This window comes from Diabrotica virgifera, chromosome 6 (assembly GCF_917563875.1).
Source record: "Diabrotica virgifera virgifera chromosome 6, PGI_DIABVI_V3a".
Classification (NCBI taxonomy): Eukaryota; Metazoa; Arthropoda; class Insecta; order Coleoptera; family Chrysomelidae; genus Diabrotica; species Diabrotica virgifera.
The window spans coordinates 71,588,771-71,613,264 of record NC_065448.1 but is presented as its reverse complement, the minus strand read 5'-3'; the positions used below and the strand labels follow the sequence as shown (position 1 = coordinate 71,613,264).

Below are 24,494 nucleotides of genomic sequence, written 5' to 3'. Positions count from 1 at the left end.
GTACCACTAAAACATCAATATGCAATATGTAGCATACACTGTATGTATTACAAACAAAAAATGTTAATATCCGGTTTTAATATTAGCTACTAGTAATAAAAATTTAATTTGATAACAAATGAGACATTCGTAATGAGGAGGGGACAAGAAAAATCTTATATAAGGCACGTATAATACAGTGCTGTTACTCACAACGGTGTCATTGCTATTGACATAATTGTCATATAATTAAAATAAAAATATAAACCACAATAAAATTAGATTTTTCAGTGTTGCAATGTTTTAAACTTTATCTATAAAAGCGTCCAAAAATGCGTGATAAATATTTTATAATATTATATGCCTCCAGGATGATTGCAATTTTTTTGGGTGTTTTGGACATTTATAGTTTTATAAAATTATAGTTATTTTTGTTTTTGATGTCTCTCAATTCGCAATTGTTTGGTAGTATGTCTCTAGACAATATAAACCTCTTGGTAGGAAAATTCATAAAATTCAATACCTATACACCCGGAAGACTAAGTAAAGAATTATCAAATGGAACTTCTTTGTTAGTTCAATATAGGAAGATATATATTCATATACGAAACCTTGCTAATTTTAAATTACCATTTATTTTGAATAATTATACATTTATTTTTTGCGATCACTCCACTGAAGCAATCAGTTATATAATTAATTAAATCTAGAACTGAACTTCCCTGAACCACCTTGAAATTTGAACCACCAAAGAGCGATATAAACATAAAAGTAGAAACCATTTTGTATCGAACACTACTTACTACTTAAGTTAAAATTTTTATGTCAAGATTAAAACATGGCACATTTAACAATATCATGTTTATTTATTGTTTTATCGGTAATTGGGATTAATGGAGCTGTCGTTGAAACGACAACGAAGCTTCAAGGTTACTCAACAAAGTATGACAATTTCGATGTAACGAAGATTTTGGACAGCACCAGGTTGGTCAGGAGATACGTGGACTGTTTGATGGACAGGTTGACATGTCCGCCAGAAGGAAAGTTTTTGAAAGGTAAGCATACACTGACAGAATTGCAAATAAGTCGCTTGAACTTTTATTAATGCTTACTTTCAATAATTTGCAAAACTTAAAAAACAAGACAATGAGCTTTCAACTGAGCAATTGTTTAATAAAAATCATAATAATAATAATAATATCGTATGGCATTTCTGCCGGGGAGATCCTTTCGGATTGTTCCGGCGCCATTTACATATTTAACCCTGTTTCAAGTAACTGGTGTCGATGTACACTAGCCCAAGGGGCCGACGGCTTAACGTACTCTCCGAGGCACGGTATAAAAATCATAAATCGACCTAATATATTATACACGCCACGCATAATAAACTTTTGTTTATAGATACTTATACACTCATACAATAGTACTATATATATTTATTTTTTGGGAATTGAATTAATGTAAATTAGTTTGTTTTTCTGCTTCTTCTTTGATGAAGATTCTATTTCGCGTATTTTTAATTTGCCACCAGAATGTTGTAATTCGACAATTCCTACTGTGTTTTATTGGTCAGAATTTTAATATGGTGTATTCCACGAATATACGACTGTTTTGGATTATCGCGACAACGAATATTTTAGTGTGCAACATAAGAAGTACGAAAGTCTTTTGCTCTAATAATTACTCTAATAAACAACAATATAATTTGCAATTTACTTTCGTTCTTCATATCTTGCACAGTAAAATATTCGTTGTCGCGATAATCCAAGAGGGTCGTATATTCGTGGAATGGGATATAGAACATGATTGTCTAATTTTATCCTATTTTCTGCAGTTGTGCTATTCAATTTACTTATTTTTAAATGCTTTGTTTGAAAACGATAATAACCAGAATTGTTTTTGAAAATATTTTTCTGTATTTTTTTACTTTTACCAACGAAAATTTAAAATTAGTTTACTCCTGCCGCTAACCACTTCACTTTTTCTTAAATAATCTTGTGTATAGTATTTCCAAAAAAAGTTTTAAAAAGTGGCTAATAATCTTATTAACCGGTGGTCCTTACATATAAATATAAACAGAAGTCAATCAATAAATAATATCGTTAACGACTTTCAAAATAATGTATAGATTTTCTTCATTAAGGGGGTAGGCGCAAAATCTTCGTCCAATGCTATTAAATGCATCCATTTTTTTCGAATCCTGAGAAAACTAATCAATATTTTTGAAAAATTTGAACGCAGAATGAAATATTACATTATTACCGAGGGCCGAAAGTCCCTTAGAGTAAACTAAAAGTTTCTTTTGAATAAAATATTTGTAATTAAAAATCACATTAAACTTTCTCTTTTTTTTCACCCTTATAACTTATTAAAATAAACAATATAAAAAGTTTTCAGGGACTTTCGGCCCTCAGTAATAATGTAATATTTCATTCTGCGTTTAAATTTTTGAAGTTATACTTCTTTAAGCACGAGGGCGAATTTTTATTTTCCTGGGCGCATGCGCTCCCGACAGTATGGTATTAGTCGCTCAAACGTTGTACGGGATCTGATTGGATGTTAAAATCATCTGTCAATAATTGTTCAATATGGAGATTATGGATAAACAAATGTTGTGTATATTAGTTTTTATTGTTGTGATGGCAGAGAAAAAAGCAAGTTTATAATTGTAGTGACTTTTAAATAATTTTTAAAAGTGACAGGTACGTAATAATTGTCAATGTTTCAGTATCCTAATAAAAAATTACATAGGTACCTACCGATTTGGAAAATTTAAAATAAACCTACCAAAATAGTATGTAATGCTTTGATTTACATAATTTGATTACCAACAAAATGTCTACCAATATTCACCTAATATATTGTTTTCTTACTCTATGTTTTGTTGTATTTTAATATTTCAATTCTATAAAAATATTAAAATAATTTGGTTAAATCCAGAACTGTCAAAAGTTCAAAGCGTTTAGTTAGTTGATCTTCGTACGTGATGCAAGTGTCTCCGTGGTTAAAAGTATAAGATGATTAAATTTCAATACTAAGTGCACTAACATAAGCGGGTTCGAGCCCCAAAAAAAACTTTTATTTTTTTATTTTTTTTTATACATTTTATGATTGTAAGTATATTTATTATATAATTTTTTTTTTCAGAAAATACGTATTTAGTTAAAATTTTTTCGGACAATTATTGTTCAGAAATCATGTGTTTTTGTGTGTTTTATTGTTTTATTTTTTAATTTTTGGTACTGTTTTAATAAAAATTTTTAAAAAGTAGTAAGTATTAAAATTAGTTATATTATTTAAATAAAATATAAATAAACTGTTTAAAGTATATTAATTTCGTTGAAATCATACAGGGTGAGTCATGAGGAACTGTACATACTCCTACCTCGTATAGAGGCTCCTATGGGGAATAACAAATGACCATTAAAAAGTGTCTGCTCCCATTGTTTAATAATATACAGGGCGAGTTTCGTATTTTGACAGAAATTTGTATTCGTCATAATTTTTGAACGGTCAGATCGATATGTCTCTTATTTTGGCCAATCGTTACACTATTACCACCTAATTAACTAATTTATTCAAACTAGAAAAAAATCAGGTCCGGCTTTAAAAAAGTTAGTTCGTTTGTGTCTTAGAAAAAATTTCACCCTGTATACGCTTTTTGAAAACTCTAATATGAATTTTACAAATTAGACAAATAGGCAATTAAAATGGCATATTAATTTTTTTCCGCACACGATTACTTAATTTTTTATAAAAAAAATCAAATTTCACTATGAATTAAAAGTTTGGTAAAGTGAACCATAAATTTAAAAAAAAATAACTTTTATTACAAAAATTAATTTTTTTTGCACAAATAAGTAATTTATGTTACCATGCAATCAACTGATTTATTCAAACTAGAGAAAAATCAGGTCCGGATTTAAAAAATTAGTTCGTTTTGTTCTTAGAAAAAATTTCACCTTGTATACGCTTTTTGAAAACTCTAATATGAATTTTACAAATAAGACAAATAGGCAATTAAAATGGCATATTTATTTTTTTCCCCACACGATTACTTAATTTTTTATTAAAAAATCAAATTTGTCAAGATCGGAATTTTAACCTAAAAATGAAAAAAAAAATGAACTCACGGTTTAACTCGCTACAACTCTGTTCCATTTTAATAATTTTTTTTTGAAATTTTTACACCACATACCTCTTACCATTGTGAAGACTATGAAAATTGTTGTAGACTTTCAGTCTTCTTCTTTTAAAAGTTGCAAACTTGTAAATCGCAAAAATTAGGTGGAAAAATTTAAAATTTATCAATTTGATCACGTCTATGTTAAACTATAGAGTCCAAAAGAAGTGTTATGGGAAGTTTTAGATCTAGACGTGTTATAAAAAAAATGGTAAAACTTTTAATTTTAAGAAAAACGTTGTTTTTGTAAATTAATTTTGCCAATCTATTCGTTTAATCTATGCAAAAACTTTGCCAAACTTTTTATGCATAGTCAAATTTGATTTTTTAATAAAAAAATAAGTAATCGTGTGGGGAAAAAATAAATATGCCATTTTAATTGCCTATTTGTCTTATTTGTAAAATTCATATTAGAGTTTTCAAAAAACGTATACAAGGTGAAATTTTTTCTAAGACCCAAACAAATTAATTTTTTAAATCCGGGCCTGATTTTTTTCTAGTTTGAATAAATCAGTTGATTGGATGATAACATAAATTAAATATTTGTTAAAAAAAATTCATTTTTGTAATAAAAGTTATTTTTTTTAAATCTATGGTTCACTTTACCAAACTTTTAATTATTCATAGTCAAATTTAATTTTTTTATAAAAAATTAAGTAATCGTGTGGGGAAAAAAATAAATATGCCATTTTAATTGCCTATTTGTCTAATTTGTAAAAATCATATTAGAGTTTTCAAAAAGCGTATACAGGGTGAAATTTTTTCTAAGACCAAAACGAATTTATTTTTTAAATCCGGGCCTGAATTTTTTCTTGTTTGAATAAATCAGTTGATTGGTGGTAACATAAATTAAATATTTGTTAAAAAAAATTAATTTTGGTAATAAAAGTTAATTTTGGTAAATCTATGGTTCACTTTACCAAACTTTTAATTCATAATCAAATTTGATTTTTTTATAAAAAAATTAAGCAATCGTGTGCGGAAAAAAATAAATATGTTATTTTAATTGCCTATTTGTCTAATTTGTTAAATTCATATTAGAGTTTTCAAAAAGCTTATACAGGGTGAAATTTTTTCTAAGACCCAAACGAACTAATTTTTTTAAAGCCGGACCTGATTTTTTTCTAGTTTGAATAAATCAGTTGATTAGGTGGCAATAGTGTAACGATTGACCAAAATAAGAGACACATCGATCTGACCGTTCAAAAATTATGACGAATACAAATTTCAGTCAAAATGCGAAACTCACCCTGTATATTATTAAACAATGGGAGCAGACACTTTTTAATGGTCATTTGTTATTCCCCATAGGCGCCTCTATACGAGGTAGGAGTATGTACAGTTCCTCATGACTCACCATGTATAATAGAAGTATAACTTCTTACGTGCGTACAAAGTACACACACATTCTTTTTAAAAATACTTATTACTTTTTCGGGATTCGAAAAAAAATTGAATTGTTTAAATAGAATTGGACGAAAATTTTGCACCTCTCCCCTTAAGTATCATGATTGGTTTTGCATACATATCATCTGGTCCCGAGACTTTGTTACTTTTACTTGCTTTACTACTTTGATATCGTATACAACTTCAACTTTCAAAGTACTTGGGCCATATAAATGATCTCTTAATTGTGGGATCAAGGATCCAGATAAAAAGGAAGATGTTTAACCAGTGGACCAAACCGGCACCAATAATCGTTTGGAGGCATTTGAAATGTGGCTGAACAGACGTACAGTAAAAATAACATGGTCGGCTATGCTGACAAATGTAGCAGTCCTTAAGAGAGGAAATGCTGCTCGCGAGCTGCTTGATAACATCAAATGTAGAAAGATGGCCTATTTGGGACACGTAATGAGGGAAGACCTATATATTATTCTTTAACTTATTATGATGGGTAAAATCAAAGAACGCCGAGGAATTGGTCGCCGAGGTAGAAACGCTAAATGACATAAGCTGTCCTCCAATAACTAAGGAAGAAGTGCAATACGCTATAAAGAACGCAAAAAATAGCAAGGCGATCGGACCAGATGGGATTTACGTAGAAACATTAAAGCTTTTAGGTACCGAAGTCATTAAGATACTTACGAAATTATTCAACTTAATCTACGAAAGCGGAAAAATTCCTAAAGATTGGCTTAAATCCTCATTTGTTGTACTACCAAAAAAACACAGAGCCACAAAATGCAGCGACTATCGCACCATCAGCCTAATGAGTCATGTATTGAAAACTTTTCTCAGAATAATTCATCAAAGAACATATAGAAAAACTGAGGAAAGATTCTCAAGTACCCAATTCGGTTTTAGCTGTGGCCTTGGAACGCGTGATGCACTATTCGCAACCCAAGTTTTAATTCAAAGATGCAGAGATGTAAATCATGACGTTTTCATGTGCGCGATTGATTTTGAAAAGGCCTTTGATAAAGTTCGCCATGAAAAAATGATACATATTCTCAAAATTATCGGTCTGGACGGTAGGGACATTAGAATAATCGCAAATTTGTATTGGGGCCAGGCTGCATGTGTTAGGGTTGGGAATCAGTGCTCTGAAGAAGTATATATGGGGTTCGACAAGGCTGTATATTGTCACCAATGTTGTTTAGTCTTTACGCTGAAACAATCTTAAATGAAGTGTTGGAAAACGCAAAAGAGGGAATACTCATTAATGGTATGCTTATGAACAATATCAGATACGCAGATGACACCTTGTTAGTGACAGGATCAATTGAACATCTTCAAGCATTATTGAACCGAATGGTGGCGTTCTGCGCGATATATGGACTCAAACTCAACGCAAGAAAAACAAAGTTTATGGTTATTAGTAAACAGGCAGCCGTAAATAACAATAACTATAACGTGACAATCGGTAATGACTCAATTGAACGAGTAAGTAATCTTGTATATCTGGGTACTCATATTAATGAAAGCTGGAACCCTAGTACAGAAATAAAAAGTAGAATTTCCAAAGCAAGAAAAAGTTTTCTGAAATTTAAGAGAATCCTGTGCAGTCATGATCTAAATTTGAAACTTCGCATAAGAATGGTTCGATGTTATATATTCCCAGTACTACTTTACCGGGTTGAAGCATGGACTCTGACAGAATCGCTTTTAAAAAACCTAGAAGCATTTGAGATGTGGGTCTACCGCCGTGTTCTGAAGATCAGTTGGGTAGAAAGAGTCACAAACTAAAGGGTTTTGCAACGTTTGAATAAAAGTTGCGAAGTAGTGAACACTGTTAAAAGGCGCAAATTGGAATACTTTGGTCATATAATGCGTCACCCAGAAAAATATGACATACTTCACCTTGTCATGCAAGGTAAACTAATGGGAAAAAGAAGTGTGGGCCGCCGTACAACTTCTTGGCTTAAAAACCTACGCCAATGGTTTGGGAAAACTAGCACTGAACTATTTCGTGCGGCTGTAAATAAGACAGTGATTGTTAATATGCTGGGCAACATGAGAGCCAACGATCGACAAGCGGTCTCGGCACCTTAAGAAGAAGAAGAAGAGGAATTGGTAGAAAGCAGGCTTCTTGGTTGAAGAATATCCGGGAGGGGACAGGAATAAAGAAAGCAGAAAAACTATTTAGAATAGCTCGAGACAGAGACAGTTTCACCATGTTAATCGCCAACGTCAAGGGGACTTGATAGTGGCACATTAAGAAGAAGGGCAAAATGAAATACTTAAATGTCTAGATTATTGAAGATTTAAATCCGAAATCAGAAATAAACATAAAACTAAATACTCTTTTGTATCGAACCCTACTTACTATTTACATAAGTAGGTTAAAAGTTTTATGTCAAGATTAAAACATGGCACATTTAACAATATCATGTTTATTTATTGTTTTATCGGTAATTGGGATTAATGGAGCTGTCATTGAAACGACAACGAAACTCAAAGGTTATTCAAAAAAGTATGGCAATTTCGATGTAAAGAAGATTTTGGACAGCACCAGGTTGGTCAGGAAATACGTGGACTGTTTGATGGACAGGTTTCCATGTCCGCCAGAAGGAAAGTTTTTGAAAGGTAAGCATCTAAGCATGATGACAGAATTGCAAATACGTCGCTTCAACTTTTATTAATGCTTACTTTCAATAATTACAAAACTTAAAAAAAAACAAGACAATGCCACGCATAATAAACTTTTGTTTATAGATAGGCATAAACATATACAATAGTTTTATATATTTTTTTGTTATATATATTATCTTTAGACCTTCTACCCTCTCGGGTGTAGGTATTAACGTGTGCTCTGTTAACAGTGCACAAATCTCTTCCATTGTTTCCTGTCTTGTGCCATAGCCTTTGCTTCGTTCCATGATATTCCTTTTTTGTCAAGAATCCTTGCCATCCCTTCGTTCCATGTCTCTCTCGGTCTTCCTCTACTTCTTTTTCCCTGCACCTTCGTTTCCCATATCTTTTTAACGGGTACTTCTTTGTGTAGTCGTTTTAGATGCCCCCACCAACTTAATTGTCTTTTTTCAACACACTCCATCATTGTCTCGATTTTCAGTTCTTCTCTTATGTAGTTATTCCTTACCTACATAAGAGAAGAACTGAAAATCGAGACAATGATGGAGTATGTTGAAAAAAGACAATTAAGTTGTTTTATATTTTTTTGTTTGGAAATTAAATTAACGCAAATTAGTTTATTTTTCTACTTCTTCTTTAATGAAAGCATGCTCTGCGTATATTTAATTAGCCACCAAATGTTATAGTTCGACATGTTGTGTTTTATTGATCAAGATTTCAGTGAAAATTATTTTGTTGGTTTAATTAAATTTTAACTTTTGCTTATTTGAGTACATTTGCAATAAGGGCATTTGTAATAAGGGGTACTGTGCGCGTAAAATTTTTGCAGTTTCAGAACTTTATTTAAAAGCGTTAAGGGGAATGGCGCAAAATGTCGCCTGTCAAAATGTGTTCTAAATGTATTCATTTTTTTCAAATCCTGAGAAAACTAGTAAGTATTTTTGAAAAAAAAATAAATAAAAAAATGAATAACCATTTTCAATTTCGTTGCAAAACGAAAACACAGCCGAACCATATTCTAATCCAATCAGAGAGTGCTGCAAGCACCCCTACCGGTTTCGAAACTTATTAGTCTCTCATCAGGAGGCACATATGCTGCTCTCCCCGATCCAACCAAAACAAACCTCAGCGTGCAGTCCCGGATTGCAACGAACGAAATAGCGGCAACTGCTAGCAAAAAGACTAAGTTTTCACTCTAATGGCGCATAAAACAACATAATGCTATTCTACATCCCACCAGAATGAAGACAATGGGAACCTTCTCTGGTTACACCTCCGAGGCTTCTACAATTTGCAAGTCATACGGATGCTGAGACTAAGGAAGATGAGGGAATTCTACAATTTACAATTCACGTCCCATCTGCTCAGCGCGGTAAAGTTCCAACGAGAATGGTTCCCTTCATACTCCACACAGAGTAAATGTAAATCAAAAATGATTAACCATTTTCAATATCGTTGCAAAACGAAAACACAGCCGAACCATATTCTAATCCAATCAGAGAGTGCTGCAAGCACCCCTACCGGTTTCGAAACTTATTAGTATCTCATCAGGAGGCACATATGCTGCTCTCCCCGCGCTGAGCAGATGGGACGTGAATTGTAAATTGTAGAATTCCCTCAGCTTCCTTAGTCTCAGCATCCGTATGGCTTGCAAATTGTAGAAGCCTCGGAGGTGTAACCAGAGAAGGTTCCCATTGTTTTCATTCTGGTGGGATGTAGAATAGCATTATGTTGTTTTATGTGCCATTAGAGTGAAAACTTAGTCTTTTTGCTAGCAGTTGCCGCTAGGGCATCTATGCCATTTCGTTCGTTGCAATCCGGGACTGCACGCTGGGGTTTGTTTTGGTTGGATCGGGGAGAGCAGCATATGTGCCTCCTGATGAGAGACTAATAAGTTTCGAAACCGGTAGGGGTGCTTGCAGCACTCTCTGATTGGACTAGAATATGGTTCGGCTGTGTTTTCGTTTTGCAACGAAATTGAAAATGGTTATTCATTTTTGATTTACATTTACTCTTTATGGAGTATGAAGGGAACCAGTCTCGTTGGAACTTTACCGCGCTGAACAGATGGGACGTGAATTGTAAATTGTAGAATTCCCTCATCTTCCTTAGTCTCAGCATCCGTATGGCTTGCAAATTGTAGAAGCCTCGGAGGTGTAACCAGAGAAGGCTCCCATTGTTTTCATTCTGGTGGGATGTAGAATAGCATTATGTTGTTTTATGTGCCATTAGAGTGAAAACTTAGTCTTTTTGCTAGCAGTTGCCGCTAGGGCATCTATGCCATTTCGTTCGTTGCAATCCAGGACTGCACGCTGGGGTTTGTTTTGGTTGGATCGGGGAGAGCAGCATATGTGCCTCCTGATGAGAGACTAATAAGTTTCGAAACCGGTAGGGGTGCTTGCAGCACTCTCTGATTGGACTAGAATATGGTTCGGCTGTGTTTTCGTTTTGCAACGAAATTGAAAATGGTTATTCATTTTTGATTTACATTTACTCTTTATGGAGTATGAAGGGAACCAGTCTCGTTGGAACTTTACCGCGCTGAACAGATGGGACGTGAATTGTAAATTGTAGAATTCCCTCATCTTCCTTAGTCTCAGCATCCGTATGGCTTGCAAATTGTAGAAGCCTCGGAGGTGTAACCAGAGAAGGCTCCCATTGTTTTCATTCTGGTGGGATGTAGAATAGCATTATGTTGTTTTATTTGCCATTAGAGTGAAAACTTGTATTTTTTTTTATTTTTGAAAAATTTAAACTCAGAATGGAACATTACATTATTGCCCAGGGCCGAAAGTCCCTTAGAATAAATAAAAAGTTTCTTTTAAATGAAATATTTGCAATTAAAAATCACACTTATTTTTTTTTATTTTCACCCCTGTAACTGATTAAAATAAACATAGAAGTTTTCTGGGACTTTGGGCCCTCAGTAATAATGTAGTATTTCATTCTGCGCTTAAATTTTTCAAAAATATTTGTTAGTTTTCTCAGGATTCGAAAAAAATTAATACATTTAAAACACATTGAACATTTTGACAGACGACATTTTGCGCCTATGCCCTTAGTAGCCAGAATTGCTTTTGCAAATATTTTTCTATATTTTTTTTTATTTTAGTAATAAAAATTTATAATCAATTGGTATACCAACATATTTATTAGTAGTATGGATATCGTGACCTTCGTCTTCTTAAAGAGGCGTGCATTTCTGCATAGACATCCACCGTACATTGTCTTGTCAGGTGACTTGTTAGATAGTCAGAATTAAATTATTCTATTTTTAGCAGCATTTTAAATCATTTCATAACTATGTATGTATTTCTATCCATTAACGAATGTTTCGCAGCCATGACATCCTTTTACTTCCTAGACCCCTCTTACCCTGTATCTTTCTTTCTATTGCTAGTTGCTGAAAAAAGCATCGTTATCCTCGTAATACATGCCCCAATTATTTAGTCTTTTTACTTTTTACGTAATCATAAAGTTTCACATCCTGGAGGTCCGCTCTTCTTCCTTCCTTCCTTATTCCTCAAGCTGTCCTTCCATAATATTCTAAGCATTCGGCGCAGGCACCACATTTCAAAAATATAAATTTATTAATGGATCTGGCCTTTAACGTCCGTGATACCCTTCCATACAAAAAAAAACATACCAAATGTAACTCTTTAGCCTTTTGTACCTCATGTTGAACTCCAACTTACGATCGGTCAGAAAACGAAGTTTCAAAAAATCACCTCTGGCTTGTGGTCTACTCTGCTCTTTATTTCAGTGTCTGAGTCCCAACTATCTTTGCAGACAACCTAAATATTTAAACTGTCTTACTTGCTCGATTTCCTCTCCAGCTAGATATATCTTTGAATAGTTAGCTCAAAGAGTCAGAAACTAAAAATCCGAAATATTATTTCTCTGATGCATTTTAAGATGTAAAAATAATGCCATAGAGAGTGATGAATTGGTCAACAAAGGGATCTAAAAATTTCATCCACGTCCTGTCGTTCATCTCAATAACAATTTATAGCGGAATAGTTCTTTTGTTACTGACAAAAGTGAATACAAATAAAATAAAAAATAAAGCTGATTCAGATTTGATTACAGAATAGGACATCTACTATGAGTATCTACTATAGAGGGCCTCTACACAGTGCTCTGAAGAGGGTAACGTTTAACCGGAAATACCTTTAAGCACATAGTAGATATAAGCAGTGGAGTTCCTACGGTCTCCTCCGCATCCTACATTTCGCTCGCCATCGTTTTCTATCCACCCATTCGTTTTCTTCAATAATTGCTCTATCTGCCATAGACTGTTATATGCCTTTCTTTTATGTTTCTATAGGCCTTCCTCTTCTTCTTCTATTTATGGGTGTGTAATTTAATGCTAAACTCCTAGTTTAAACTCCTTTAACTCCTAGTGAAGCCATTTTTGAAGAAGCATTGCTATCTCAAAGTGAAGGAATAATAATTAACGGAAGAACTATTAACAACATAAGATATGCAGATGACACCGTGATTATGGCAAGCTCTGCTGAACAACTACTACTAAACAAAACAAACAATTTCTGTGAAGAATATGGACTAAAAATGAATATAAAAAAGACTAAATACATGATAATAACTAAGAAAACAAACATACAAACAAGCATACATTTGGGAAATGTACCGATAGAAAGGGTTGATAAATACAAATACCTAGGAACCTAGAGTTCAGAGAAAAAGGATCATACAACAGAAATAAGGACCAGGATAGAAATAGCAAGAAATGCGTTTGTAAAAATGAAAACAGTCCTCTGCAACAAAGACCTTAGCTTAGAACTGAAAATAAGAGCTTTGAGATACTACGTGTTCTCAATACTACAATATGGACTTGAAAGCTGGACATTACGGCAAGAAGACATAAATAAGCTACAGTCATTTGAAATGTGGTGTTACAGAAGGATGCTTAGAATAGCATTGACACACAAGAAAACGAACACGGAAGTATTGCGGGAAATGGGTAAAGAATGCGAAATAATAAACACAATAAAAGTAAGAAAGTTACAATATCTGGGACACGTAATGAGGGGACCGCGATATGAAATGCTAAGACTGATAATACAGGGAAAGATAAGAGGCGAAAGGAGTATAGGAAGAAGGAAAGTGTCATGGTTAAAAAATTTAAGGGACTGGTTTAGATGCAGTTCTATAGAACTCTTTAGAGCAGCGGTGGATAGAGTAAAGATAGTGGTGATGATATCCAACCTCCGATTAGGATACGGCACTTGAAGAAGAATTTAATGCTATTTTTGACCATCTTTTCTTTGACATCCTCATAACATGACCATACCATAGCAATTTCTTTGTTTCTATATGGTCAACCAAGGAATATACACTCTTTGTCCATCGTCTTATTTCCTCATTTGGTAGTGTTCTAATCTAGATACCCTGCATGATCTACTTAAGTAATCTATTTCCGCTACTTCTATATTTTTTCTTTCCTTTCCTGTGAGTTGCCAACACTCTGCTCCATAAGTTATAATGGGTTTCACAATTGTTCTGTAGATTGTTAATTTTGTGTCCAGATTCACCTTGTTAGACCATAGTAGACCATTTAAAATACGAGTTGCTTTCCTTCCTTGACGTATCCTACACTGTATATCTCTTTTTGTAGTTCCTTCTTCTGATATTGTGCTTCCTAAATATCTATATTCTTTACATTTTCTTATACTTCTTAACTCTAGTTCCGGATCTTCGGTTTAATCTCCTATTCTCAAATATTCCGTTTTCTCCATGCTCATATATAGTCCCCATTTTTCATATTCGATCTATAACCATACCATAGCAATTTATTTGTTTCTATATGGTCAACCGTGGAATATACACTCTTTGTCCGTCGTCTTACTTCCTCATTTGGTAGTGTTCTAATCTAGATACCCTGCATGCTCTACGTAATTAATCTATCTCCGCTACTTCTATATTTTTTCTTTCCTTTCCTGTGAGTTGCCAACACTCTGCTCCATAAGTTATAATAGGTTTCACAATTGTTCTGTAGATTGTTAATTTTGTGTCCAGATTCACCTTGTTAGACCATAGTAGACCATTTAAAATACGAGTTGATTTCCTTCCTTGACGTATCCTATACTGTATGTCTCTTTTTGTAGTTCCTTCTTCTGATATTGTGCTTCCTAAATATCTATATTCCTTACATTTTCTTATACTTCTTAACTCTAGTTCCGGATCTTCGGTTTACTCTCCTATTCTCAAATATTCCGTTTTCTCCATGCTCATACATAGTCCTCATTTTTCATATTCGATCTATAACCATACCATAGCAATTTCTTTGTTTCTATATGGTCAACCGTGGAATATACACTCTTTGTCCGTCGTCTTACTTCCTCATTTAATAGTGTTCTAATCTAGATACCCTGCATGCTCTACGTAAGTAATCTATCTCTGCTACTTCTATATTTTTTCTTTCCTTTCCTGTGAGTTGCCAACACTCTGCTCCATAAGTTATAATAGGTTTCGCAATTGTTCTGTAGATTGTTAATTTTGTGTCCAGATTCACCTTGTTAGACCATAGTAGACCATTTAAAATACGAGTTGCTTTCCTTCCTTGACGTATCCTATACTGTATGTCTCTTTTTGTAGTTCCTTCTTCTGATATTGTGCTTCCTAAATATCTATATTCCTTACATTTTCTTATACTTCTTAACTCTAGTTCCGCATCTTCGGCTTACTCTCCTATTTTCAAATATTCCGTTTTCTCCATGCTCATACATAGTCCCCATTTTTCATATTCGATCTGTAACTTTCTTAGAATATAATCCATAGCACATAGTAGATGCGCTATTCTGTAATCAAATATGAATCAGCTTTATATTTTATTTTATTACATCTTTGAAGTTACGTGTATTCAGTGTTTCTATACGGAGTAGAAACGTGGACATTGAAGGCAGAAACTCTATCGAAACTTCACGCTTTTGAGCTATGGTTGTACAGAAGGATCCTCAAGATACCCTGGACAGACAAAGTCACCAATGAAGAAGTACTACGGAGGATGAACATAACTGCAGATTTAGTCAACATCGTGAAGGGCCATAAGCTGCAGTACTTGGGACATATAATGAGAAATCAAGGCAGATACGAGCGACTCCAATGCATTTTACAAGGTAAAATTGAAGGAAAAAGATCCCTAGGACGAATAAGAATATCCTGGTTTGCTAACCTGAGAACATGGTATAGAAAGAACTCAACACAACTATAACGTATAGCAACGTTCGGAACGGACAGGCACACTAAGAAGAAGATATCTTTGAACTTGAGTAAATCATCATCAGGGCTTTTCATTCCGGGTGGAATGTTTGCCGCTCTTACTTAGACCTCTCTGATTCGCTTATTGCGGTGAATCACTCCGCATTCCACTTGTATGTTATTGTCAAAGTTTGTTGTATGACTTGGCTTTCGTTACAATTCTCTTCCACTCATTTCGATATATGCATAGTTCTCTCCAGTTTCTCACTTCCAGAATTTTGATATCTCTCATGACCTGGTCCTCCCATCTCTCTCTGGATCTTCCCCTTGGTCTTTCAGTTTCTGGTTTCCATCTGGTGATCTTCTTAATCAGTAGGTCGTTTTTCCTTCTCTCTATGTATCCCAGCCATCTCAGCCTCTGTGCTTTAATAAATCTAACTATATCTTCTCCCTTCAGTATGTCTCTTAGTTCATGGTTCATTCTTCTTATCATTTCTCCGTTGTCCATTCTTATCGGGCCCATAATCCGTCTGAGGATTTTCCTTTCGAATATTCTCAATTTTTCTTCATCTTTTTCCGTGAGGCACATTGTCTCAGCTGCGTACGTAACTACTGGTCTGATTGCAACTCTGTATATTTTCAGTTTTGTATTTCTGGATAAGTTCTTGTCCTTCATAAGCCTATGATATCTCCAGTATGTTTTGTTGCCTGCTAGTATTCGTTCCGTTACTTCTTCACTTCTCTTGTTTTGGCCATTCACTATTACTCCCAAATATTTAAATTGTTGGACTCTTTCAAAAGTGTAGTTTTCTATTTTGATTCCTCTCGTCCTGTTATCTTCTCTTCTAGAGCAGAGTAGATATTTTGTTTTTCCTTCTTTAATTTCTAGACCTCTTTTCCGTGCTTCTTTTGCCAGGATTGTTACTGCTTCTTTTAATCTTTCCTTGTCTCTTCCCATAGGAACTAAATCATCTGCATATGCAACTATTTGTGTTGAGGAGTGAGGAGTGGGGTGTTAATTTTGCTGGCCTTTGACTGTTCCTTCTGCTGCTATGTTGAATAATGTGGTTGCCTGGGAATTGCCTTGTCGCACTCCTGTTTCTATTGCAACTGATTTTGTGCTACCTTATTCTGTTGTTACTTTAGCTCGAGATGCATCCATGGTCATTTTTGTTAATCTGATTAATTTTGCTGGTATATTAGTCCATTCTTTCACGGTTTTTGCTCTAAATTTTAAAGAACCGCTTGGATTGACATGAAATTTGGCATACGCATAGCTTACATGTCAAAGAAAAAAAGTGATATTGTGCCGACGTGTGCTTTTGATCTGGGGGTGAGTTTCACCCCCTCTTGGGGGTGAAAAAATATATGTCCAAAACAACTCCGGAAATGGGTAAACTGACTAATTTTAAGTAACTTTTGTTCTATAGAGCTTTTTCGACAAGTCAACACTTTTCGAGTTATTTGCTAATGAATATGTTCATTTTTCAACAAAATAACCACATTTTTAGACGGTTTTTCGCAAATAACTCAAAAAGTAAGTATTTTGTCGAAAAAACCGTTCTTAGCAAAAATATAGCCTATAAAAAAGTAAAAAAAAAATGGTGTACGCGTTAGGTCTCTGGATCTCGTAGAACCAGAGTTATAGCCAATGAAATATAGATTCATATTCACCAAATTTCAAATATAATATTTCGACGTGAAATATCCAAAAAATTAAGCACTTTTTGGGGAAAACTCATTTTAACTTTTTTAAAGTGTTTAAAAAAGCTTTATTTCTGTTTTTACGAAAAGTTTCTAGCATTAAATTTAAGCAAGTTACGCTCAAAATAAAGTTGGTCCCTTTTGTTTTTGCAAAAAAAATCGGGAAGACCACCCCCTAATTAGCAACTTAAATGAAATTAATCGTTGCCGCTCCATAAATTATTTTACTTATATTGTGTTTATATAATCTGTAAGTTTCATCGATTCAAAGTGTTTATTTTTGAAAAAATTTGGTTTCAAAGTAAAATTTTTAAAAATTTAAATTTTGAAAAATATGCTTTTTTTCAAAATAACTTAAAAATTGTTGGAGATACCAAAAGTCTCGAAATACAAAAAAAAGTCAGATTTGCTTTTCTGAATATCATGTATTTTTTTGTTTTTCTGTTAGACAAAAATTGATCAAGATTTGGTGTTTCTAAATTTGCATACATTCGTGATCAGTGACTCGTTCAACCCCTTTTAACTACAGCCGTTTCAATAATAAGGACTTTGAACCGATGAAACTTACAGATCATATAAACAATATATACACGAGTCAAGAAACTTGTGAAGTCGTTACGATTAAGTTCATTTAAGATACTAATTAGGGGGTGATTTTCTCGATTTTTTTACCAAAGCCAAAAGGGACTAACTTTATTTTGAGCGTAACTTGTTTAATTTTAATGCTAGAAATTTTTTTTATAAAACAAAAATGAAGCTTTTTTTAAACACTTTAAATGAGTTTTCCCCGAAATGTGCTTCATTTTTGGTTATTTCACGTTAAAGTATTCCACTTGGAATTTGACGAATATGAACCTATATTTCATTAGCTATAACTCTGCTTCTACTAAATAAAAAAACGTGATATATTCACTATTTTTTTAAATTTTTTTATAGGCTATATTTTTGTTAAGAATGCTTTTTCGACAAAATACTTACACTTTGAGTTATTTGCGAAAAACCGTCTAAAAGCGTGGTTATTTTGTTGAAAAAATGAACATATTCACTGCCAAATAACTCGAAAAGTATTGACTTAGTGAAAAAACTCTATAGAACAAAAGTTACTTTAAATTAGCCAATTTACCCATTTCCTGACTTTGTTTGGACGAATATTTTTTAACCCCCAAGAGGGGGTGAAAACCACCCCCAGGGCAAAAGCACATATCGGCACATTATCACTTTTTTTCTTTGACTTGTTAGCTGTGTGTATGCCAAATTTCATGTCAATCCAAGCGGTTCTTTAAAATTCAAAGGTTTTGCAATCTTTTACCGTTAATGAATGGACGATATCTTGATTTTCCGTTTCAATAAATAATTTATTTCTTCCAATACAGTGAAAGGCTTGTCTGAAGTCTGAAGTCTACGAAGTGGAGTTCTATGTTGTGCTCGTGGCATTTTTCGATTGTTTGTGTAACTATTTCTACTTATTATAATCATTATTTTTGTCTTCTTGATATTTAAATTGTTCTTGAGTTATTTTCTTGTGGTATCTAATGCAATTTACTATTTTAGTTGGGAATAAGCTACAATCTTACTTTGAAATTATGTTTATTTGACGTTTCGTTTTCCACTTCGGAAATCCTTATCAAAATAATATCATTTTACTAGTTATTTTAGTTGGGAAAAAGCCACCACAATTTTATCAAAATACATATTTTGATAACGAGATCCGAAGTGGAAATCAAAACGTCAAATAAACGTAAACGCGAAATAAAATTATGGCTTATCTCAACTCAAATAGTAAATTCTTGATATTTATTTTTAAACCCAAAGCTTCACGTGCAAGAGTTAGATCAATTAAACGACATATTCAGTGTTATAAGCCACTATTGTTGTATCATCAGCATACCTAATGTTGTTAATAAGTAGGCCATTTACTTTAATACCCTGCTTAGAGAGAATAAGATTACTTAAGAGTAAGCTTAAGAGTAAGTCTAATAAGTCTAAGACTTATTAGACTCTGCCACTGCTTCTGCGAATGCTTTTTCTACGTATAAGTTAATTAAATAACATTGGACACAGTATACAACCTTGCCTTACTCCCCTTTAATTGAGAAACCATCCGTTTCGTTGAAATTTTGAAGACCCTGTTCCTGTCTGGCTCGAGTACAGATTAGCGATAACCCTTAAGTCCTTGGCTTCCAATCTCAACTCTTGCAGATATTTTATCAGTTCGTGTTTTACGTGAATTCACAACGTCTGCTCATAAACATCATAAAGAGGCCATATAATTAGAGGACCTAAATACCATCTACTTCGCCTTATAATACAAGGAAAAATGGAGGGAAAGAGATGGATTGGTCGAACGAAACTTTCATGGTTGCGTAATATCAGACAATGGTGTGGTTCCACGGTAGAAGAATTATTTCGCGCAGCAGTCGATAAAGAGAGATTTCATTAACTAGTAAATATGATGACGGCCAACGTCTGAAGAACAGCACCTGAAGACGAACGACAGCACCTGAAGAAGAAGAAGTTTTACGTTATCGAATGCTTTCTCATAATCGATGAAACAGAGTGAGACATCCTTTCTTTCATCTTTATTAATGTTTGCATACTAAAAATCGCCTCTTTCGTGCCAAGCCCATTCTTGAAACTAAACTGACTCCAGCCACTGACCTCTTCACATTTCTTAAAAAATCTTGTTGAATCAAATTAATAGTTTGATAGCGTGTACGACCTCAACTTTCAAAATACTTGTACCGTCTAAATGATATTCCATTGTGGTGGCTTGTTTGGTTATGTGTTGACTCAAGTTCGTCAACAGAGAATATTTGCTTTCGATATACTATGGTATAACTAGATCCAAACCAAGACATCCAAAGTGAAAGTTATCCTCCAACACCAAATTGTTCTAAATGGTCCACATAATGTTCAGAAAAAAGTCACACCATTTTGAGCGTCGGGTTTGGGGGAGAGGGGGGAGAAATCGATAAATTCGTAGTGTTTTTGGGGTTTTCCGTCAATATTTCTAAAACTATGCGGTTTAGCATGAACAACCTTCTATACAAAAATGTTCTACATTAAATTTGAAATAAAAAAGGCCCTATGGTATATAAAAGGACGGTTCCAAAGTTACGGAGGTAGTATAGTATAATTGGTCCAAAAAAAGGCCTAACCCAAACATCCAAACTAAAAGTTTTTCCCCAACACCAAATTGTTCTATATGGTCCACATATTGTTCAGTAAAAATATACACAATTTTGAACGTCCGGTTTGGGGGGAGATGGGGGAGAAATCGCTAAATTAGTGGTTTTTTTACATTTTTGTCAATATTTCTAAAACTGCTTTAGCGTAAACAATGTTCTATACAAAAATGCTCTATATAAAATTGAAAACAAAAAAAGACCTAACACAATTTTTATAAAATCAACGGTTCCAGAGATACGGAGGGTGAAAAGTGGAAGTTTCCGATTTTTTTTATTTTTTCTGGCCAATTTAAAATATTATTACAGAGGAAAGAAATTTTCTTTAACAGGATTGTGTTTTGTAAATATAATTTGCTATTTCAGTGGCCGATGGTATGTTAGCAATAAGCCCTTGAAGAAACGTCAACCTCACCACCCAAAATCATCATAAATTGCCCCAAAAATATAAAAAGTATCGAAAACCATCACTTTTCACCCTCTGTAACTCTGGAACCGTTGATTTCATAGCAATTATGTATTAGACCCTTTTTGTTTTAAATTTTATGTAGAACATTTTTGTATAGAACATTGTTTACGCTAAAGCATAGTTTTAGAAATATTGACGAAAAACGTAAAAAAACTACTAATTTACCGACTTCTCTCCCATCTCCCCCCCGAACCGGACGCTCAAAATGGTGTAACTTTTTTACTGAACAATATGTGGACCATATAGAACAATTTAGTGTTGGAGGAAAACTTTTACTTTGGATGTCTGGGTTAGGCCTTTTTTGGACCAATCATATTATACTACCACCGTAACTTTGGAACCGTCCTTTTTAGAAGGAATAAACATCGGGCCTTTTTTATTTCAAATTTAATGTAGAACATTTTTGTCTAGAAGGTTATTCATGCTAAACCGCATAGTTTTAGAAATATTGACGAAAAACGAAAAAAACTACGAATTTACCGATTTCTCCCCCTCTCCCCCCACCAAACCCGACGCTCAAAATGGTGTGACTTTTTTCTGAACATTATGTGGACCATATAGAGCAAATTGGCGTTAGAGGATAACTTTCACTTTGGATGTCTAGGTTATGCCATCTTTTGGATCAATTGTATCATACTAATACTCGATATTGGCTACTAAATCGATGAGTTTTAGTCATATTTGCTAGTTCGTCCTAGAACAATACCACTCATTTTTAACTGAATGATCCGTTCACAATATCTTGCATTATATCTTTAACTTTAATCTCTTAAATAACCTTACATATTTTGTATTTGATTTAAAATATAATTAATACCATACCAAGAAAGTATACATCATTCGCAACAAAACCAGTTTATGGAGACGGTCTTGTAACAATATTTAAATTGTACATGGTCACCGTATCTGTCTTCTTTAATTACTTATGTAATCAGTTTAATGTCAGCCTTATTATAATTCAGGATTTCTTTATAGTAGTTTTATTGTCGTTTACCTACTAACGTCATCCTTTTAGCAAGAATTGTTTTTACATCGTTTTTTTTTAGTTTTGTTTTTAGAAACGAATTTTTTAATTAGGTGTACGAAAAGTAAATGAATGTATTATTCCAAAATAATAACATATTCAAATAAAAGATGTAAAATCTTTATTAATATTTCCTTAAATATTAATAAAATTTGTGTAAGTCCGACTTTTTAAATTTACGACTATTAAATTCAATTTAAAACTTTGAAAATGGCGAACGGTGGGGCCGTTGGGGCAACATGGGGCCTTTCGTCCAGGGTGATCGCCTGGATCTACACTACTTCCAGTAGGACAATGCTAACTTACGGAGCTATTGCTTGGGTACCAAAAATGCTACAAGCAACAGCGATCAACAAACTAAACCATATTCATAAATGTAACAGGTACCATGAAAACAACACCAACTGCTGCAATGGAGTTGCTCATTGGCATCGCCCCTCTAGACGTAATCAAAGAGGTGGCGCTGATGACGATGATGCGATCGCGCTCAGTGGGTGAAAGCCTTCATGGAGAGATGGGACAATTGAGAGTTCGTTTCTGGCGAGAGGCGCTACCCCTGCTGGCCATGGAGGCGACTTAATTAAACCTACACTTTTCTTGGACAAACCCTACAAATTGAAACCAGACAACATAGGACAACCTGGCAAATGTGTATTGCATACAAACAGATGGCTCCAAAATGGAGGAAGACTCAGGATGCGGGATATACTCCAGATCACTGAACCTTAGTATAAAATGGGGTATGAGGAAAATGCCAGTGTAGTCCAGACTGAACTAACTGGTATCTTCATAGCGGCAAAAGAAATAACCCAAAATGGTATAGCCGGTAAAGCCATAATAATCTGCACGCAGACAACAAAATAACGCTACTTACCCTGAAAGGAGCACGTGTCACATCAGGGCTAGTAATGTAGTGTCATGAGTCACCATCTCAAGCTTCGGATGGTAACAACATCATCTTCTTCTTCTTGTGCAACTCCTATCAGAGATTGGAAATCATCAAAGCTACCCTGACTTTGTTTACAGCTGACCTAAAAAGTTCATTAGTGGTGCAGCCAAACCACCCTCTCAAATTCCGCATCCATGACGTTCTTCTACGGCCTGGATTCCGTTTTCCTTTGTTTTTCCTTGCATTATATTTTGAAGTAATGCGTAATTATGACCTCTCATCAGGTGACCCAAATACTCGAGTTTTGTTCGTTTTATCGTTAACAAAATTTCTGGGTCTCTTTCTATCCTTCGTATTACTTCAAGATTTGTGATTCTTTCAACCCAACTTATCTTCAGCATTCGACGGTAGCACCACATCTCGAAACTTTCAATATTTTTTATGTTGTTCTGTTTGAGAGTCCAGGCCTCTACACCGTATAATAGCGTGTTAAATACGTAGCCTCTTAGCATTCTTAATCGTAGAGGGATGCTTATATCTCTGTTGCAGAAGAATTTTCTCATCTTTATGAAGGTGGCCCTGGCAATTTCGATACGTATTTTTATTTCATTGTTTTGGTCTCTAGTTTCGTTTATTAAAGTTCCCAAATATTTGTAACTTGATACTTTTTCAATTTGAATGCCGTTTATACTAATTTGTGCTGGTTGTGTCATGATTTTACTGAAGACCATATACTTGGTTTTTTTGATATTAATGTTTATGCCATAATTGTTGCAAGTAATATTTATGTTTGTAAGTAATCGTTGTAATCCTTTTAGTGTTCTTGCAACTAGTACAGTGTCGTCTGCGTATCGGATATTATTTACAACCTCTCAATTGATTACGATTCCTTCATTTGCTTGCAAAAGGGCTTCCTGACAGATGCTTTCACTATATACATTAAATAGCAGTGGTGACAAAATGCATCCCTGTCTTACTCCTCTTCTTCTTAACGTGCCCTATCAAGTCCCCTTGACGTTGGCGATTAACATGGCGAAGCTGTCTCTGTCTCGAGCTATTCTAAATAGGTGTTCTGCTTTCTTTATTCCTGTCCACTCCCGGATATTCTTCAACCAAGAGGCCTGCTTTCTACCAATTCCTCTGCGTCCTTCGATTTTACCCATCATAATAAGTTGAAGAATATTATACCGGTCTCCCCTTGCTACGTGTCCAAAATAGGACATCTTTCTATATTTGATGTTATCAAGCAGCTCGCGGGTAGCATTTGCTCTCTTAAGGACTGCCACATTTGTCAGCATAGCCGTCCATGGTATTTTCAGAATACGTCTGTGCAGCCACATTTCAAAGGCCTCCAAACGGTTAATGGTGGATATTTTTAATGTCCATGCTTCGACACCATACAAGAGGACTGACCAAATGTAGCATTTAATCATGCGCTTTCGAAGTTGAAGTTGCAAGGTATCATTACAGAAGAATGACCTCATTTTTAAAAATGTCGTGCAAACTATCTCGATTCTACATTTTATCTCTTTATCTGGACCTAGTCGTTCAGTAATATGGCAACCAAGATATTTAAAACTGGGTACTCTTTGAATTATATGACCATCAACATATAACCGTGAATCTTGATGGGCCAAACGGCTAAATACCATGTATTTTGATTTTGAACAGTTTATATTTAGGCCAAACTCTCTTCCCACTGTGTCAATGGCATTTAAAAGGTGTTGTAATCCATTCATATCATCACTTAAAATAACTGTATCGTCTGCATATCTGATTGTATTTTTCAGAATTCCATTAACTTT

General features: G+C 34.1%; 1 protein-coding gene across 2 annotated transcripts in view; it reads left to right on the top strand.

The window, feature by feature from the left end:
* The first annotated feature begins 736 nt into the window (after positions 1–736).
* Positions 737–24,494, top strand: part of LOC126887525 (allergen Tha p 1-like) — a 44,715-nt gene continuing 20,957 nt past the window's right edge. The window contains exon 1 of one of the 2 annotated variants that reach the window (XM_050655156.1): positions 737–1,034. In XM_050655156.1, coding sequence (XP_050511113.1) covers positions 818–1,034 — 217 coding nt within the window. In that variant the 5' untranslated portion in view covers positions 737–817. Of the gene's footprint in view, positions 1,035–7,959; positions 8,192–24,494 lie in introns of those variants that run through there. The other variant, XM_050655157.1, reaches the window with a different exon arrangement.